Below are 19,303 nucleotides of genomic sequence, written 5' to 3'. Positions count from 1 at the left end.
TAGGTTACGATTTGATAACACACACGCACATATTTGGATTGTGGAATAAAAGACAGAATTCCTGGAGGAAAAAGCTACGCAGATGGGATGTGAATGTGTAGGCAGGAATGGAATTTAAACAGACAGGCAGCAGCTCCAAGAAGACACATTTAAAGATATAATATTATGAATTACATGGATCAGTGAGTGTGCATTTGTGTATACATGAGTTCTGAGATGGACTTGAATTCAAACCAGGATTGCTTGATAACTTGTGACAGATACTGCCAGGATACCTCCTACATAGCCTATAAAGTATAAAAAAATGAATGAAATCAAGTATACTGCTCTGAGAAAAAGAATGGAATACAAATACAAAAAGAGATCAGGGGATTACTTACAATTAAGACCTGTGACCACCGTCTAAACGACTATATTTATAAGCACTCTGAGTAAGGGAAAGAGGCTCTATATTATTATTATTATTATTATTATTATTATTATTATTATTATTATTTATTAATTGCATTTTGAGCATTATAAGACCCTGGATCAATGATGCATAAGGCAAGACTTTTAAAGATGACATGGACAGTAATAATGTCCTAAAGAGCAGCACTGGAATCTCTGCACTAGTGCAGTTTAGTATAGCAGTCAGCCTAGATTGTGATCATTTACACTGTATTGTTTAATATCTGTCTGACTCTACCCCCTTCTTGATTGTTTTATAAAATACTTTGTGACTCCTGGCCCTTTGTTAGTTGTTCTGTGCCATACAATAACCAGAACTGTGATTATTTGAGATATTTCTAGCTGTAAGAACTCCTGAAGTCTTGATATTGATTACTGTAGGCTTCCATTTTCACAAAAGCTGCCTAAGGCACTTTACACCATTTACTATAATACTTAATAAAGAATCTATAAATAAAAAAATAAACTCTGTATACTTGTCAGCCCATTTTGTAAATTGTTATCTCCAACTTCAGCTGCTGGCTTTTGCAGTATTTGAGAACTTTGGTGTTATCTTACCTCAGTTTTATTGCATAACAGCTTTGACAGGACTCCATAATGGTGCCTCTGAAATAAATAAGTACAGAAATGACAAACTCCTTAGAATGTGCCTTGGCCCCTCCATATAACCAGTGCAGGTAATGAAAGCTAGAGAGCTCCACAATCAGAGTCATTCATGAGTTAGTACCTTATTCATGAGTTGGCTCTTCCCAGTCTCTTCCTCACTAACGCCAGGTCTCTCGCCAGTAAGATGGATGAGATTTGGCAGAGGATCGCCTCACGTAGGGTGAACAGCAATTATTACTGAGACCTGGCTGGATAATAACATCCCAGACATTGTGGTGGAGCTAGAGGGGCGTGCTCTGTTCAGGGCAGACAGGACTGCAGCTTCCGCTAAATGTAAAGGTGCAGGGTTGGCGCTGTACATTAATAAATCCTGGTGTACAGCTACAAACATTATTGGAACATACTGCTCCCCTGACTTGGAATATCTGGCAGTGAAATGCAGACCATTCAAGACGGTAAGAGAGTTCTCCTCCATCTGATAGTGGCTGTTTATATCCCACCGCGAGCTAACGCTAAATTAGCATTGGAAGAGCTGTACTGCCTGATTAGCAGACAAATGAATGCCAATCCAGACACGGCTGTGATTGTGGCTGGTGACTTTAATCATGTAGAATAAAAGCAGCGCGTCCCAAATTTCGAGGATTTATAAACTTTCCAACTAGAGACAATAGCATTCTGGATCAAGTTTATTACAACATTCCAGGAGCATACAAGGCTGTAGCAGCCCCACATCTGGGCATGTTGGACCACATCGTAGTGGAGCTGATCCCAGCCTATACTCCCATGATCTGCAAGATGAAACCGACTACCAGAACAGTACAGGTATGGACTGAGGAAGCATCTTCAGCATTACAGGACTGTTTTGAACATACTGACTGGGGAGTGTTCAAAGAGGGCTCAGATCTAGAGGGATATACATCATCTGTCCTATCCTATGTGCAATTCTGTACAGATGCTGTCCTGCCCATGTTAGACAGTATAGTGAGATCCCTGCTTAAAGCCCGGGACGCTGCATATAGGTCAGGCGACAGGCTGGCATGTAGCAAAGCCCGAAAAGAACTAAAAAAAGGAATAAACCTGACAAAATACAGATACAAACAGCGTATCGAGGAGTATTTTGATAACAACGACCCACGGAACATGTGGAGAGGCCTAAAGACCATAACGGATTATAAGCACAGCGATCAGCAGGTCAGCTATGACCCTAGTCTCCCTGACACCTTGAACAGTTTCTTTGCACTCTTTGATGCATCTAGCAATAGGGAGACTGTACATCTGCCTTGGCTGGAGGAGCAGCATCAGCCTCTAGTCCTGCAACTACATCAAGTGAGGTCCACCATGAGGAGGATCAACACCAACAAAGCTGCAGGACCAGACAGGGTGTCGGGTAAAACAATGAAAATATGTGCTGATCAATTGGCAGAAGTCTTTCTGTACGTTTTCAACCAGTCTCTACAACTTTCAATAGTCCCTGTCTGCCTCAAATCCTCCACTGTTGTGCCAGTGCCTAAAAAATCTGCCTTAATGATTACCGCCCTGTGGCTTTGACCCCAGTAATAATGAAGTGCTTTGAGAGAATCCTCCTAAAGTACATCAAGGATGCCATCCCTGCTGGATTTTATAACCATCAGTTCACCTTCAGGAGGAAGAGATCGACAGAGGATGCTGTCTCAATAGTACTTCACACATCCCTGACTCATCTGCAGTGCCCTAACACTTATGTTAGGATACTATTCGTCGATTTTAGTTCAGCGTTTCACACTGTAATCCCAGACAAGCTGGTATAAAAGCTTCATAATCTGGGTCTGTCCACATCGTTGTGTCACTGGATCAGGGACTTTCTCACCAACAGGCCTCAAGTGGTTAGAATTGGAGATCGTACATCAGTCACACTGGTTCGGAACACAGGCATGCCACAGGGTTGTGTGTTTTGGGTCCCCCTTTCTAGCTGGAAGTTTATCAAAAATATTTGTTTGCATGGTCTAAAAAACCAGGGGTGTCGAACTCTGGGCCTGGAGGACAACAGTGGCTGCAGGTTTTCATTCTAACCCTTTTCCTAATCAGTGATCAGTTTTCATTGCTAATTAACTTCTTTTCCCTTCATTTTAATATACTCCAACCAGTCTCTTAATGAAAAGCCAATTCTTGCTGTTAATTAAACTTGTTATTTAATTTCATGACTTGTTGCTGCTCTCATTCTGCCACAGCAGACATTTCCAAAACTGTTGATTTTTCTGTTTTTACTATGAAAACCCATGAAAATGTTTTGGTGACCGGAGAGATCAACCTTACCAAGGCCATCATCTTTCTTTATTTTCAGATATTGTGTGATGGGCACAGATAAGCTGGTCATGTGGCAGCTTGTTTTGTGTCTCATTATTTTTTGGCTGCTAATTAAGGAAAAAGAAACAACTAAGGGGCCTGAGTGAAGGTAATTAAAATGAAGGCAAATGAATTTAATTAGCAGCAAAAACTGGTCACTAATGAAGAAGATGATTAGAATGAAAACCTGCTTACACTGCGAGTTCGACACCCATGGTCTAAACCAGGGGTTCCCAAACTCGATCCAGGGAACCCCCTGTGGCTGCAGGTTTTTGTTCCAACCAAACACTGAGACATTATTTCATAGTTTCTGTGTTTTGGAGTCAATGTAAAAATTACAAACTAAGTTTGGTAGATTTTTATTAAAATGTAATAAGCAGTTATATGGGAAATATGTAGGTTTTTTTAAGTCATTAACAGTATTTTCAACCTAATTTTCATTCTGTTTTTCCAGGTGTTCTGGTTATTTAATTAATTATTTACTAATTAGCAAGTCTGATACTGAAGTCATTGCTGCTTTAATCATCCCGGGTGTCTGCTGTGCTGGTTGCTAATTGTCACTATTAGGGTTAAATAAAGGGAGAAAACTACACAGGAAAAGGAAAAAATAATAGGAAAACAACAAAAGAGTGTTAAGTATTTATAGCTTGAGAAAAAAATAGAAATATTGCTAGATGTCTTATAAATGTAAACACCATACAGTTGTGTTTTTCTGAATGCAGAGTAAGAGAAGAGTAAAAAAGACCAGCTAATTAAATGAGATCAGTTGTTATCGATTATTATCACCGATTGTGAATCTGGTTGGAACAATAACCTGCAGCCACAGGGGGTCCCCAGGATCGAGTTTGGGAACCTCTGGTCTAAACAGTGCTTTTTACAACATTTACTTAAACAAAATAATACTTAACCCATCTTGTCATGTATCTTACTAGTACGTACAGTATTAAGAGTAACTGGACGGTATTTCAACCAACACCTATGGCGACATACATAAAGGGGCACAGTGCTACTGTAAGCAAATTACTAAGAGAGTAAGCAGCAAAGTGGATACACAGTCTGAAATAATCAGAGGCGTTCATTCTGCCTATTTTAAAGGTTTAAGAAGGCTGAGCAGGGGGGATTGATAACAGTTTCAAATTTAAAATCTTAAAGTTGCAGACTAGTACCATAAAGTATCTATCTATCTATCTATCTATCTATCTATCTATCTATCTATCTATCTATCTATCTATCTATCTAGTAAGTTCAAGAAGTCAAATTGGAAAGATTACTTATTAAATATATAATCAGTGGGAAGTTGTCATAAACCAGAATACTTAGTTATTGTGTGCTGTAACATAATCTCATACAAGTTATGTGTCATATGATAGCACTTGTACATGCACTGTATGTTTTCATAATGTACACTTACACACAGAATACAGTATGCATGACATGATGACATTATGCACACACTAAATATATGTTTATTTGGCCCACTCATATGTGACTATCCAAAGGAACAAATGGCATGCTTATGAACATACTGTATGTAATTTATATGTTATGTTGAATTTTCACATACATGCAAAATGCACAGTTACATATTGTCGCAAGCAGAATGATTTTGTGGCACCGGAGTGACCAACAAGGAGAGACTGATAACTTCAGAGTCCTCAGGGCTCCTCTTCTTTGTAGGGTATTCTCAATCTAAGTTGGCCAGTTTAGAGTTATTAATAAAATAAACTTTATGTCTTTAAGGATGTGGGAGATGCCAAAAATATCCAGAGAAAACAACATCAGACACCAGCAAAATACTACCAAGACTTCAAAATTATTGCTGCTCAAAAACTAAGAAAGAGTATTTATTACACACTAATTCCCATTTCTATGTAGCACTAAATAGTTTTGTCATACAATCAAATGCCTTTATGAGTAGTGGGTGTAACTGAGTGGAGCCATCTGTATGGTATGAAGGTATTTCCCATGGGTTCACGTTAAATGTGACCATCTCTGGGAAATCTCACAGTTGCTTAGTACAGTCATTGACAATTAAAACCCAGATAAGATTTAAAAAGTGTAAATGAACCATGGCATTTGGTAAATAAACACATAAAATATGGAATTATTATACATCCGGTGAAAAGTGGACATGCCTTCTCCAAAACTGACAATCCAGTTAAGAAGAGCACAAGACATCACCAGGAGATCAATGATGTCTATAAAATAATTATAGCCGTCCAAAGCTGAAACAGGAGGTACTGTGCGTAACACAAATGCCTAAATGCTTAAAAGTGATAGGATTTATGACATAGTATGAAAATGTAGCCATGTAATTTCTAAACCCACATTGCAATTAAAGCTTCATGTAGAATGTGATTGTATCCAAAAAGAGCTGAGTGCAAGGCAGGAGTGAACTCTGGAAAGGAAATGTTTAAACAAACCTAAGCAGTGTACTGTAATGTAACCTAAAATCATTGAAATACATGGGGAATCAAGTTACTAGTATTAATATATTTCAGATAAACAATATATTTTAAATGTTATTACTTGCACTAATTCTTTGCTTGCAGACTAAAACAAAAGGTTTAATTTATGGAATCAGAATTTCTTGATTAAAGAAAATATTAGAATCATATATTTAAGAGATGTTCTGTTAAATAAAACCACATTTAGCTTTGGTGATGATTAGTAAGTGATAAATTTAGGTGTAACATCAATATCAACATCCATATTCATTACTGTTTGATTGTGTTATCACATCTCCTAACACAAAAGGTAATTAGCAATACATTTATTACCTTTAACCTCTTACTAGTGTCACATTGTACCCCATGTATTCAGCTCTCTAATGGCTGACTGCACACTGACTGGGACCGTCTTTACTTCCAAACCTTCAATTAAACCCAGCTTTACCACCAATACAGGAATTCTCATATCCGCCCCTTTGAACACTTTAAGGGACTACAACAGGACAAAGATTGGACAATCCTACAATCGGTTACACTGAGAAATAAAAATCATGCAAAGTCATTGACTTTTACTCTTTTACTTGTCTTATATATAAACGTCTATGCGTGGAAGTGTGTGTTTCTGTCTGTCCGGATCGGAAGTGCAAGGTGGCCAAGTTAACGAGTCGGAAGAAGAAAGAACGATGATGAGGCTACAGCATGTCGCCAAAGTGAAACTACCAAGGAAAGACAAACGAGAGAGAAATTCGCTTAGTTGCTGATAGACAAGGGGGGCGAGTACGTCCGCAAAACAAAACCACAGACTCTGCATTTCAGTTTTTTTTCTGATGATTTCAACAGTTTCTAGGAGCCTGGCCTTTTTACAGCACTGCCTTACACAGCTAGTAAATTATATTTGTTTGCAATAAAATTAGTAATGTTGTATATAACGCAATGCACAAAATTGTACAATCAGGTGCTTGAACTCTTAATTCAGTCCAAGCAGAACTAGTGAGATGTGGATGATCATTCCACTTCCATGAGCCTTCTTTTCATTGCAGATTATGTGCTCAATAGAGAGCAGGGATACAGCGAGTAAGAGATAGGTGACTCTGAGTGAGGAAGTGGCTGAGAGAGGGAGAAGATTGTGGGGGGGCTCTAGTACCAGCTCTGCCCATCTCCCACCCAAACACACATATGCTGGTAGCAGAGGATGTTGACGTCATCTTTTACAGTTTCTTAAAGCACATAAAGATGCTTCTTACATCTTACATTGGTATCATCAGAAAGCTCGGGGACAGTTTTCTAAGTTCCCCACCTAAGCAAGTACTTATAAGATTTCAGACTAAAAAGCCACAAGGCCACTGCCCGGAACAGTTTAAAATATCTCCTTGAAAATTCTAAAGTCAATTGCAAAGAAAATTATAATGAAATACGTTTCGAGAATCACCTGGGCAGATCAGAATGGCCTAATTTTGAAGAAGACCTCATCTCTGGCTTATACTCTGAATGTTTCTCTCTATTAATTGTTATAATTATTGATGTGCAACTTGTCTGACATGTGTGGCATTTTCTCAAATCTAAAAAGAGGAAAATATGGCTAAACTGGTGAGTCTGTTACAATGTTTTTAGAAGGAAAGACTAAAGAACTTGCATCTTTTTAAATTGTGAAGAAAGGTAGCAGGACAATTACAAGCTCTTCATTACATCTTGCCTGAAGAAGGGGCCTGAGTTGCCTCAAAAGCTTGCATATTGTAATCTTTTTAGTTAGCCAATAAAAGGTGTAATTTTGTTTGACTTCTCACTACATTCATAATGGATAACATGGTACAACACTACATGCTCTTCTTTTGAAAAGCAATTTTTCCACTAGAAGTTGGGGACAAAGATGGAAGATGATTGAAGATAAATATTACATAAAGATTAAGGCCTGAACAATTCACTAGGCTCTGTATCTGGGTCACAGTGTAGTTCCTTGAAGACTTTAGAGACCTTCCAGTTTCTATATAAGATTTTAGAAATATTAAATGAACAGGAAACAATGAACTCCATTGTGCTGATTGGTCCTTTCTCATCGGCATTGCTTTGTGCTTATGTTCTTTTTTTCTGCACATCCATTGGTGCTAATGTGACATTTTTGTAACATGGTGGTCATAACTGCTTGCAGTTTTACAAATCTTGCCTTATTAAAATGTTAAAGAGTGAGAGTCTAAATTTCCTGTCAATAATGCAAGAGCTAAGGTACGTGTATTTGATTTGTTATATTCAGAATCCGGACAGTTGAGTCTTTTTGTAATATGGTTCTTATAGATTAGAATTGTCCATGTGATATTTGTAATTAATAATACATTTGCCTTCATGTTGCACCTTTTATGTGTCCGCATTAAGCTGATTTTTCCAATTGTTTTCCTTAAGTTTCACTATTATGAATTATCAATCGAACAATCATATTCATTGCATTTATATTTATTTGTTTAGAAGATGCTTTTATCCAAAGCGGGTTTTATCCAAAGGGGTTAACATAATCAAGTAACATCCATCCAGGTTCTGTTTGGGGACAAGGATAGAAATTGGATCACCACAAGTGGAAAGCTTGGAACAAAATACAAGTGGGTTACAATTCCTAGTGTCATAGGAGAAAAGGGTTGGTTGACATCTCAGCCAGGATAAATGGTTCCCTAACCAGCCGGGATGTCTTGGTAATGGAAGCGGGAAAAGAGACAGTAGCTCTCTCGTGAGTCTCCCATATACACACCCATAGGGCTTCACGGGAATTGGAATTCCAATGGGCAGCCCTGCTGGGTCTTGTGGGAGCTACTAGAGAGAGCTGTGGAAAGGAAGTTTCCTCATTTTAGGAATGTTCTGCCTGTTGTGTAAATGGTTACTAAAAGCAAGGTAGTAGCACCAGATGTACTCCTGGTTCTGGTACAAAGGATGTCACTCTTCTTCACTCGATGAGTCAGAGTCTGGGGCTGGTGATAGTGGATGAAGCTCACTGAGGAGAAGTGGAGACAGAAAAGGAAGGAAGAGACAGAAAGAAAAGAGAAGGGATTATTGTATTTAATGGAGAAACTTGTTTAAGAGAGGTATTTGTACAATAAATCCTTTGTTTGCACCCAGGCCTTGTGTTTGTATGGTTGTGTCCGGAGTTTTGGATGCTGGTGCACCCCCTATTGGTCGCACTAAATAATAAAATCTAACAGATAATATCAGCTAGATATAAATTCTCCTAACAAGATAGTCTTCAAACACTTATTAAACACTTGGAGGGAGTCAGAATTCTGAATGGAGGTAGGCAACATGTTCCACCAACTAGGAGCTACAAATGAGAAGTGTCTGGACTGGCATCACCAGACACTGTGCCTTCTTCAGATTCTGGAACAAAAAAAAGCCTTCCCCAAACTGGTGTCATACAGCTGGAAACACCCAATATCACTAACAGGTCTTTGTATGCTGTAGCATTTATAGAACCCTTCACTGGAACCAAGGAACCTCACCCAAACCCTGAAAACAGGCTCAGGGCATTATCCCTTCTCCAGCAAACTTTTCAGTAGGCACTCTGTACTCCAGAAGGTAGAGTTCTCCTGGTATCTGTCAAACCCTGCTTCATCCATCAGATTTCCAGATACTAAAGTGTGATTCTTCACCCCAGATATCCTGTTACCATTGATCCAGAGTTCAATAGTGGTGTGCTTTACACCACTCCTCTCTATACTTGGCATCGCCCATATTGATCTTAGGTTTGTGTGCAGGTGCTTAGCAATAGAATCCCATTTCATGAAGCTCCCAACTCTCAGTTTCTGTGCTAATGTTGCTTCTAGAGGCAGTTTTGATCTCTTTGGTGAATGATTCAACACAGGAGATGTGATTATTATGAGCTATGTGCTTCACACTCAGGAGCCCCACTTGGTGAAATTGCATGGTCTACTACTACATGCCTGAGCTGTTGTTGCTGCCACTTTAATCACATACTGACTTGTGGCAAAGGAGGAATCCTATGAATATGCCACATTTAAAGTCACTGAGCTCTTCATTGTATTAGCATTGTGTGTCAATGGAGACTGCCTGGCTGTTTGCTCGTTTTTATGCTCCTGTTAACAGTAAAACACCTGAATTTAGTAATCTGAAGGTGTCCACATACTTTTGGCCTTATAGTGCACATTATAGCTTTAAAACAAGATAGATCAACATATCAACTTATATTTTTGTGTTTGCTTCTTTACTGTGAAGACTTTTTTAATATTAAGCTTAATATTATACTACAAAGACAGAATGCATTATAACTCATATAACTGATCTGTAATGATTTTCTAAATACTTATTGACATCATTGATATGTTTCTTCTATTTTTTTAAGTCTTCCTTTTGTTACTTGTGCCCAAACAAGCTTAGTGCCAGGAATGTGTTAACACTTATTTTTAAAATTTATGTTGGTTTTGATGGGCAATTATTTTTATTATTCATTATTTATATTTTTAATTATTATTCTGGTGACTTTGTGACATCACCATTTTGAGAATTTCTGTGTGACCTTGTGACCCATGTCTTTGTGATAGTCATGATATATAAGACGACTGACTACTCACAAAAACTTTAATTAATTAAATGAATGGTGCCTGAGCAAATGATTGATTTAAGGTTTCAACTTAGTTTTATTACTATGGTTTATGTCTTTCAAATTAGTTTAGCTATCTAAGGACGTGTTTTTTGACTTAATGTTTACATTCTTAACTATCCAACCAAAACCCTAAAAGACATATAATGATCTCTTCTATTCACTCTGACAAACTATCCTATTTTGACAATTGCTTTATTCAATACCAACATGACACCAAAGTCAATTATACGTATTGTTAAAATAGAAATCATATGATAAAAAAAGAAGAAATTAAAATTATTAGCCAGCTGTCAGGAGCCAGACCATGATGCAAAATACAGTATATATTTCAGTTAGTTTATGTTTAGTGTTTGAGGTCCTATGCAAGAACAAGCCATTGCTATTGCTGTAGTCAAATATTTGTTGTCTGTGAAATGGAAAACCGTTTTCCATTTCTCTGACACTTAAAACCTTAAACATTGCTTTATAAAGAAAATATTAATTGATATCTTTAAACTAACACTTCATTTCCATGAATAGGAACCAGGTTTTAAATTTAGCTCTTTTACAACCCAAAACAACACTGGAGACAATTATTTTGTTTTGACACATTTTTATTGTTGCTTTTGTTTCTGGGATATTGATGTAAACAGCATTACCAGAATAAGAACTTTAAGGACAGGCAGCTCAGTTAGAGGCCATGGTGGACTGAATCCAGCTATTGTAGTTGCACACCTTGGTGTAGACCCCAGGAAGGCCAGGCTCAGCACAGCCATATCCCCAGGACACAATCCCCTGGAGCTGATTGTTGCACACAACAGGGCCACCGGAATCTCCCTGCAGAAATAAGAGAGAATCATTAGCCACTTACAATATACGATAGACATCATAAGCCATGAAGTCATCAGGTTTACATTATGGAATAATAGCATACGCATTTCAAAGTCTTGCCTCACTTTGCAGGCTTTGAACCCTTGAAACATGCCTCACTTATTTGATTACACTTATAATTTTTTTCTGCATTAACCTCCCTTGCCCACTCAACAAAGGTTAAACCATATTGTTGGAATTTATTTGTTTTTATGCATTGGAATAAAATACATGTTTTCATTTAAATATAATTTGTTAAATATTTTTGCTCACTAAAAACTAAACATTGACATTTTGAAAAATATTTGGTTGTGTAAATTATTGCTTCCAGTGGATTCATTGATTTATTTCTGCTACTGCCCTTTAATCTACTACTTAAAATACATACATGGACTCAACAAAACTGTGAAAATGAAAAGGTAAAAAAATAAGGCCAAGTGAAATATTTGTACCTGGCAAGAGTCTTTTCCTCCTTCCAGGAACCCAATACAGATCATGTTGCTGGTGATCTGGCCAGGATAAGCATTACGGCACTGTGTGTCGGACAGGATAGGAGCATTCAGACATTGCAGACGAGATGGATAGTTTTCTAAGAAAAAGAATAAACACAATATAGAGTAAACCTTTGTACTTTTAGAAATGGATATTCAGTGATGTGTGCCACTCTGCTCCCAGCTGAAGTCAACATGTACTTACCGCCATTGCTGAGTGTGTTGCCCCACCCTGAGATGAGACATTGGGTGCCAGTGCTAGCGCATGACCCAGGAAGAGAAACGGTGTTCACATAGCTGTTCAGTGTGGCAGGACGGGAAAGTTTGATCAGCATAATGTCGTTGTTCAGGTTGTTGCCATTATAGCTTTGATGCCGGATCACCTTGGCAGAATCGATCATCTGCTCTGTGCCCTCATTGGTGTCAATGTTGTGTTCTCCGAGACGCACTTGGATACGGCTAAAGATGGGAAAAGAGGTAAAGAAGTTTTATAATGTTTTATGTAAATGCTAGGGGTAGGTTTCATTGTAAATGTTAAACATGAAAAAATATCCAATTACAGACTGTACACAATTAAAGTCCCCCCAAAATAATACAGTATGTGAGTAACAATGGTTCTACTGTGAAATCATAATGTGAGATGTAACTTTGGGCACACTCCCAGCAAGATCAGCTAAAGCAGATGAACTAATCATATCAAATATAAGAAAGAAGGCAACCAATGACCGCCCATGCTGTTCCAAGCCTCCTCAAGAAAAATACACCAAACTTCTTCTGTATCAGGCCCCATGCTGAATTCTTACATTTTCATTTATTTGCTTAGCAGATGATTTTATCCAAAGCAACTTACAAAAGAGGTCAACATAATTGAATAACATCAGCATAGGAACTGTTTGGGAATAAGAGCTATAGGACAAGGGTACAAAATTGATTTCTTGACGTGAAAAGCTCAAAACAAAATATAAGCTAGTTGTAATTCCTGGATTTACAAAACTTAGCAGCTATCATTTAAATAAAAATTCACCAAACAAGAGAGTCTTCAAACACTTCTTGAACACATTAAGGGAGTCAAAGTTTAAAATGGAGGCGTGGAGGTCATTTCACCAACTAGAAGCTACACAAGAAAAGAGTCTGGGCTGAGATTTGATAGCATACAAAGGTGGCATCACCTCTATTCATCAGCAGATCTGAGCAGCTGAGAAGGAGCATAGGACCTCACAAGTGTGTCCATTCATATAGGTGCAGACCCAGAGTAACTACTCTCAATGCAAGCAGCAAGAATCTGAACTTAATACATTCTGCTTCAGGAAGGCAATGTGGTAATCTGAAGAAAGAAGTGACATTTGCCCGCCTCGGCTGGTTGAACACCAGACATGCTGCTGCATTTTGAATCATCTGCAGTGGCTTGGTGACACATGTCAGTGCTCCTGTCAGTAGAAAGTTGCAGTAGTCCAGACCTGACAAGACCAGAGTCTGTCCAAGGAGTTGTGTTGCTGTCTGATCTTGCAGATATTGTACAGAGTGAATCTGCAGAACCAAAAGACTGTAGCAACATGGTCCTTGAAGGACAGCTGGTCATTAATCACCAACCCCAAGGTTGTGTACCAGCTTGGTAGGTCATTCATATGAACCATGCTCAATAGAGATGGGGTGCTAAATAGACAGATTAGCTGGAAAAACAAGAAATTCTTTCTTTCCCAGGTTGAGCTGGAGATGGCTTTCCTTCATCCAGGTTGCAGTATCAGTGAGACATTCAGAGAGTCTGATACCCTGTGGTACTCTGGAGGAAACGACAGGTACAGTTCTGTATCATTGGCATAGCACCAATAAGAGAAGCTGTGAGAATGGAAGATAAGGTCTAGTGAAAGGTGTACAGGGAGAATTCTTGCCTTCAGTGATAATGCCTTCAAATACACTGCTAAGAAGTTCATGCAGCTGAGAGACACCTGACTTACACCCCCCCCCCCCCCTTGACTGTCATTCTACCAATTTTAAATCATAATTTACAAAATCATGAAACCAGTATACTAAAAGAAAGAGCAACTTCAAGAAAAGCCATGGCAGCATTACTCATGAAAGATGGCAAATCAGCTTTAAAAAGTTACTGTAAATAAAAATGAAGTTGAATAAATCATTATGAACAGATTTTAAAGTTTCTTGTTTTAGTTGTTAATTGCATTAAAATTGTTTGCTGCTATAATTGTACTATTTTTCTTAAGAGCCTGGTAGACACTCTACACACACTTATATGTAAATATGGTTTATACACACATATTCTATATATATATATCCTATATATATATATATATATATATATATATATATATATATATATATATATATATATATATATATATATATATATATATACAGAAATGTTTTGCTGCTATTATACTGTATATATGTATGTGTGTGGGGTGTTTGTGTTTCTGTCTGGCACACACACATACACAGATATATAAATATTGTGGCAGATGGCTGGGACCCATGCCTGGCCAGGGCGCCCCTCTGATACTTGGACCAGGGGAGCAGCCATGGGATGCACACTACATTCCCTGGAATGCATGGTGGCAGCCATCCTGGGTTACATCGGGGCCACAGGTGTGGGACTCCAGGGCTCAGACCTGTTGGGCTCCGTGGCCACCACCCAGGGGAGCTGCAAGGCGTAACGAGCCCGTGTTGTAGAAAGCAGCCACACCCGGAAGTGCAGCCTAATTAGGCCAATTACCATGTGGAGCACTTCCGGGAGGGCTTTAAAAGGAGCCTGCAGCCACTACTCAGGGCTCCAGAGTCGGGAGGAGATGGATAACGCTGCCCTGGGAGGTGGTGGAGGTGGAGGTGGAGGAGGAGAAGAAGGAAGAAGAAGAAGAAGAAGAAGAAGATTAGTGTGTTGTGGTGTTTTTGCTTTTGTGTGCTTTGGGACTGTGTTGTGTTTGTGGGTACGAGGAAGGTGTAGCCCACAGATGAAGAAAAATTCAAATCTTTTTATTTATTTCTACATGTGCTTCTCTTGTCAGTCTGTGTCGGGTCGATGCCTATATAGCGCCTTTGCCACTATATATATATATATATATATATATATATATATATATATATATATATATATATATATATACTGTATTTGTCTCTTGATTAAGAGAGAGATATAGTTTGGTGCAATATAAACAAAAAGAGAAATAAATTGAAAATGTGAAAACATGCAAAAAAGACATAAACACATAATGTACATACAGTATATATGTTTATACTTTATAAATGCCTTTCGTGTGAGTATATTGTATTCAGGCTCAAAGGGTAGCTTTCGTTGGATGTGATTCTAAGTACCAGCTCTTGCACTTGCTAAACGTCATTGCTGTTGGAGTATTCAAGTATGGAAGCACACTTACGACTTGTAGCAGTGAGCAGCAGAGACCACCCATTGGCTGGAGATGAGCGAGCCACCACAGAAATGATAGCCTGCATTCAGAGATACCTGGTAAGGCAGAGAGTTCTTTCTGCATTCATAACCACCAACGATCTTATCATCATCTTCGAATGGAGCAGCAACTAGAATAAAAACATTACAGCAGAAATGGTTTACTAAAGTCACTTGTATGCCACTGGTAATTTCATCCACTTTATGAATGTATTCAAGCAGCCATATAAATTGCACAGTGGTTTATCTATTTTTTCTTATTTTAGAAGGTATGCAGCTTCTAACACTGTCTTTTAATGTTTGTCATTTTATAGAAACCTTGATTTTTTTCCATGTGTGTAGTGCAATGTGGGTCCACTAGACGGACAGCTGGAAGCCCATCATCCTGTCGTTTTATTCTGTCTCAACAATATAAAAGACCAGAACTAAGAAATCATGCATGCACAGGCACCACTTGAACTTCAGTGAGACTGCTGAAGTGTCTGCCCAGCTGCTAGTTGTAGAGCAGTTCCTGAATGTAAAGTGCCTGTCTGTCTGTGTTGGTCACCTCCTCAGATGAATTAGGATACATTGAAAACAATAAAGCATTCATCTTTCTATCCACTCATCCATCCATTCATCCTTTTTCAAATGTATTTATCCTAAACAAACTGGGCTTTTGAAAAGCTGGATCCTATCCCAACAATTATCAGGTGAAAGGTAGGAACAGGACACAACAAAAAAGCATTAGTCTCAAAATGGCAGTATGCAACTATTTTATTTAGTTGGGAGCTTCAAATTTAGCCAGTATAAGAATTCAAAAAAATTTTTATTTTGCAAAAATTATTTTTTTCTACTAGAAGCTCTGTGCAACAACAGGATATCCAATCCATGGTTTTACATACACCGCCCTGCTTAACATTGCCAAATGAGCTATGTCTCAGTGTCAAATGCTTTATTAAACTACAGTTTGAATATTGTCTCCCAGTTTTTTTCAGTCTCTTCTCAACTTTTAGAAGAATATGGATATTGACAGCCATGTGTGTCTGAGAGTTTGGTTTGACTGAACATTTCAATCTGCTACAGCCAATCAACAGTCGAATGTCCTTCTTTAGCCAATGCAAAATGGAAATAAATTCATTTGTGTCCATCTGTGACTATATCTCAGTTCAGAGGTTAACAGGAATTTATATTTGTATGACTTTGTTTAGATTTAATTACTGAGATGGATGTATGTTTTACTGTGTGTTTCTTTAATGTGTGTGCTTGTGTTTATAAATTGGATGAGGTAATGTAATTTATTGGTAAAACATTAAATATATAAAGTTGTGTAAGTGCATTGTGCCTCTATATAGTGAAGAGTACTATATCAGAATTGATTAAAGCAAACAGTTCTTCCTTTCTTCACATAAAAATTCAATACCAATGCTAAATTAATACCACATTTTACGATTACTGTGAATGTCTTATTGTCTGTTTTTGTGATGTATTTATCGATTTTCAGGAGTCACAAGAGGAACCACATAGCAGTCACAAATGGTGAAATGAACAATATGTTAAAAATAAATAACTGAGTTCTGCGATGTACACCTGTACAATATGACTGAGTATTTGCACATCATTTTCATATTTTCACCCTAATACAATATGCCTATAATCAGCCTCTGTTCTAAAAATGTCACAGCATTGTCACCATACAATCCAGATATTTTGCAGTGAATTCCATTTAGCACTGTAAGAATGTCTGATGAATAAAACTAGACTGTTGGTCATCTATGATCAAAAGAAACTGGCAGAGCCCATAGGCAAGTAAGTAAAATCTGTAAATCCCTACTTCACAACTCAGCATGCTCAGAGTGAATAGTGAAAGATGAGCAGAGGAAAAATTAAAAGCTGTCTCCTGCTTTATGAATTTTAAAGGTCCAAACTGAGGTTTTGAAGACAAAACAAATGTAATCAAGACTGTAGCTGGAAGTCCATATCCAGGGCCACACCTGAAGCTATCCATGTTTCTGCAACGTGTAAATCAGAAGGTATGACCAATACTGAACACTTATAGATACCAATAAGAGGTATGAACCAAAAAAAGCCAAAATGTTATAAGAGCAATTTAACATTCAAAACAAGACTTACCAGCTGCTCCGATGAGGACGGCAACAATGAGGAAATGCATTGTGGGTGAACTGGCTCAGCTCTGGGGTCTCTTTCTCCAGCCACCGGCTATTTATACAGTTTGATGAATGTTATCTCTTTTGGTTCAAGGCTTTTCATGGCACAGGTGCAAGTGGACACACGGAATTCTGCAGGCTTATCAGTAAACTGGTAAACAGAGCAAATGTCCAACTTTCCACTCACTAATTTTACATGTTAGGTGATGTGATGATTAGGGTAAGGAGGATATTTCTCAGGGCGGCACGGTGGCGCAGTGGGTAGCGCTGCTGCCTCGCAGTTGGGTGATCTGGGGACCTGGGTTCGCTTCCCGGGTCCTCCCTGCGTGGAGTTTGCATGTTCTCCCCGTGTCTGCGTGGGTTTCCTCCGGGCACTCCGGTTTCCTCCCACAGTCCAAAGACATGCAGGTTAGGTGGATTGGCGATTCTAAATTGGCCCTAGTGTGTGCTTGGTGTGTGGGTGTGTTTGTGTGTGTCCTGCGGTGGGTTGGCACCCTGCCCAGGATTGTTTCCTGCCTTGTGCCCTGTGTTGGCTGGGATTGGCTCCAGCACACCCCCGTGACCCTGTGTTCGGATTCAGCGGGTTGGAAAATGGATGGATGGATGGATGGATGGATGGGCGGCACGGTGGCGCAGTGGGTAGCGCTGCTGCCTCGCAGTTGGGAGATCTGGGGACCTGGGTTCGATTCCCGGGTCCTCCCTGCGTGGAGTTTGCATGTTCTCCCCGTGTCTGCGTGGGTTTCCTCCGGGCGCTCCGGTTTCCTCCCACATTCCAAAGACATGCAGGTTAGGTGGATTGGCGATTCTAAATTGGCCCTAGTGTGTGCTTGGTGTGTGGGTGTGTTTGTGTGTGTCCTGCGGTGGGTTGGCACCCTGCCCAGGATTGTTTCCTGCCTTGTGCCCTGTGTTGGCTGGGATTGGCTCCAGCAGACCCCCGTGACCCTGTGTTCGGATTCAGCGGGTTGGAAAATGGATGGATGGATGGATGGATGGATGGATATTTCTCAAACCAGGATCAAGCTGTGAAAGAAGTTTATACAAGCATTAAACATATGTAAATATACATAGAAATATATAAAGAAGGCAGAATGTAAATGCAGCTGTCCCATCTGACTCAGACCTGGGTTCAAATCTGGGCTGGTCACATCCTGTGTTAAAGTTTGCATGGTATTGCTTTACCCATATAGATTTTCTCCTTATACGTTGGTTTTCTACTAAAGGCTACCACTTTAGGCCATGTGCAGTCTCTACATTGGCCTGTTGTAGGTATGCATAAGTAATTAATGGATGGATTGTGCACTTTGAAGTCGCTTTTCTAATGCTGCTGGGATAGGCTGTATATTCATAGCCATATAACTCCATTAATGTGAAAGAAAGTTTGAGCAAATTGAAGTAAACTTTAAATACTCTAACAGTGGCACCACTAGACCACAACAAGGGCACTAGATCACCATGTGTATGATAAAGGGCTTCTAGTTTAGACGAAAGCAAGGGTATCAAGATGGTGCAATTGAGGCAGAACCTCAGAGGCCTAGCTGGTTTAACATTCTTTTCTTCATTTTTTTTTTATTGTTTTTCTGCTCTTCAAATGTTTCAAATTTAAAACTGTGTTGCTGGAACATACTGATTTGACATAATTAAACAAGATCACAGTACTGCCTGAATGAAGTTTCCATCAGAAAGATCATCATATTCTCACCCTAATACAGGTGCCACAATTCTATAGCTGTAGATACCATGTATGCATTATGTGATGAGCACTCTGTACTGCTGTAAATGTAGGTCCAGGCCTTCAGTTCAGCCTAGCAGTGCATGTGATTCCCATGAGCCTGTTTCCAGTTTGTCTGACTCTATCCACAAGAAAGAGGAAATGTGCCCTCTAGTGACTGCACCTCTACCAGGCAAAACGAAACCTATTACAGGTATAGAGAGTCATTTTAGGGTGGTGCAGTGGGTAGTGCTGCTGCCTCACAGTT

At 39.0% G+C, this 19,303-nt stretch overlaps 1 protein-coding gene across 1 annotated transcript; it reads right to left on the bottom strand.

Annotated features, from left to right (window-relative positions):
• Positions 1 to 10,997: 10,997 nt before the first annotated feature.
• On the bottom strand, positions 10,998 to 17,359 carry LOC114667678 (trypsin-like). The gene is made up of 5 exons (XM_028823066.2): positions 17,293 to 17,359; positions 15,152 to 15,311; positions 11,971 to 12,224; positions 11,727 to 11,863; positions 10,998 to 11,241 (listed from the first exon to the last, which is right to left on the bottom strand). The coding sequence occupies exons 1-5, from the start codon at positions 17,330 to 17,332 to the stop codon at positions 11,092 to 11,094; spliced, it is 741 nt and encodes a 246-aa protein (XP_028678899.1). The 5' UTR covers positions 17,333 to 17,359; the 3' UTR covers positions 10,998 to 11,091.
• Positions 17,360 to 19,303: the final 1,944 nt, after the last annotated feature.

The sequence above is a fragment of the Erpetoichthys calabaricus genome, chromosome 17 (genome assembly GCF_900747795.2).
Source record: "Erpetoichthys calabaricus chromosome 17, fErpCal1.3, whole genome shotgun sequence".
Lineage (NCBI taxonomy): Eukaryota > Metazoa > Chordata > Cladistia > Polypteriformes > Polypteridae > Erpetoichthys > Erpetoichthys calabaricus.
Note: the sequence above shows the minus strand (reverse complement) of the source record. Positions and strands in the feature narration are given on the sequence as shown.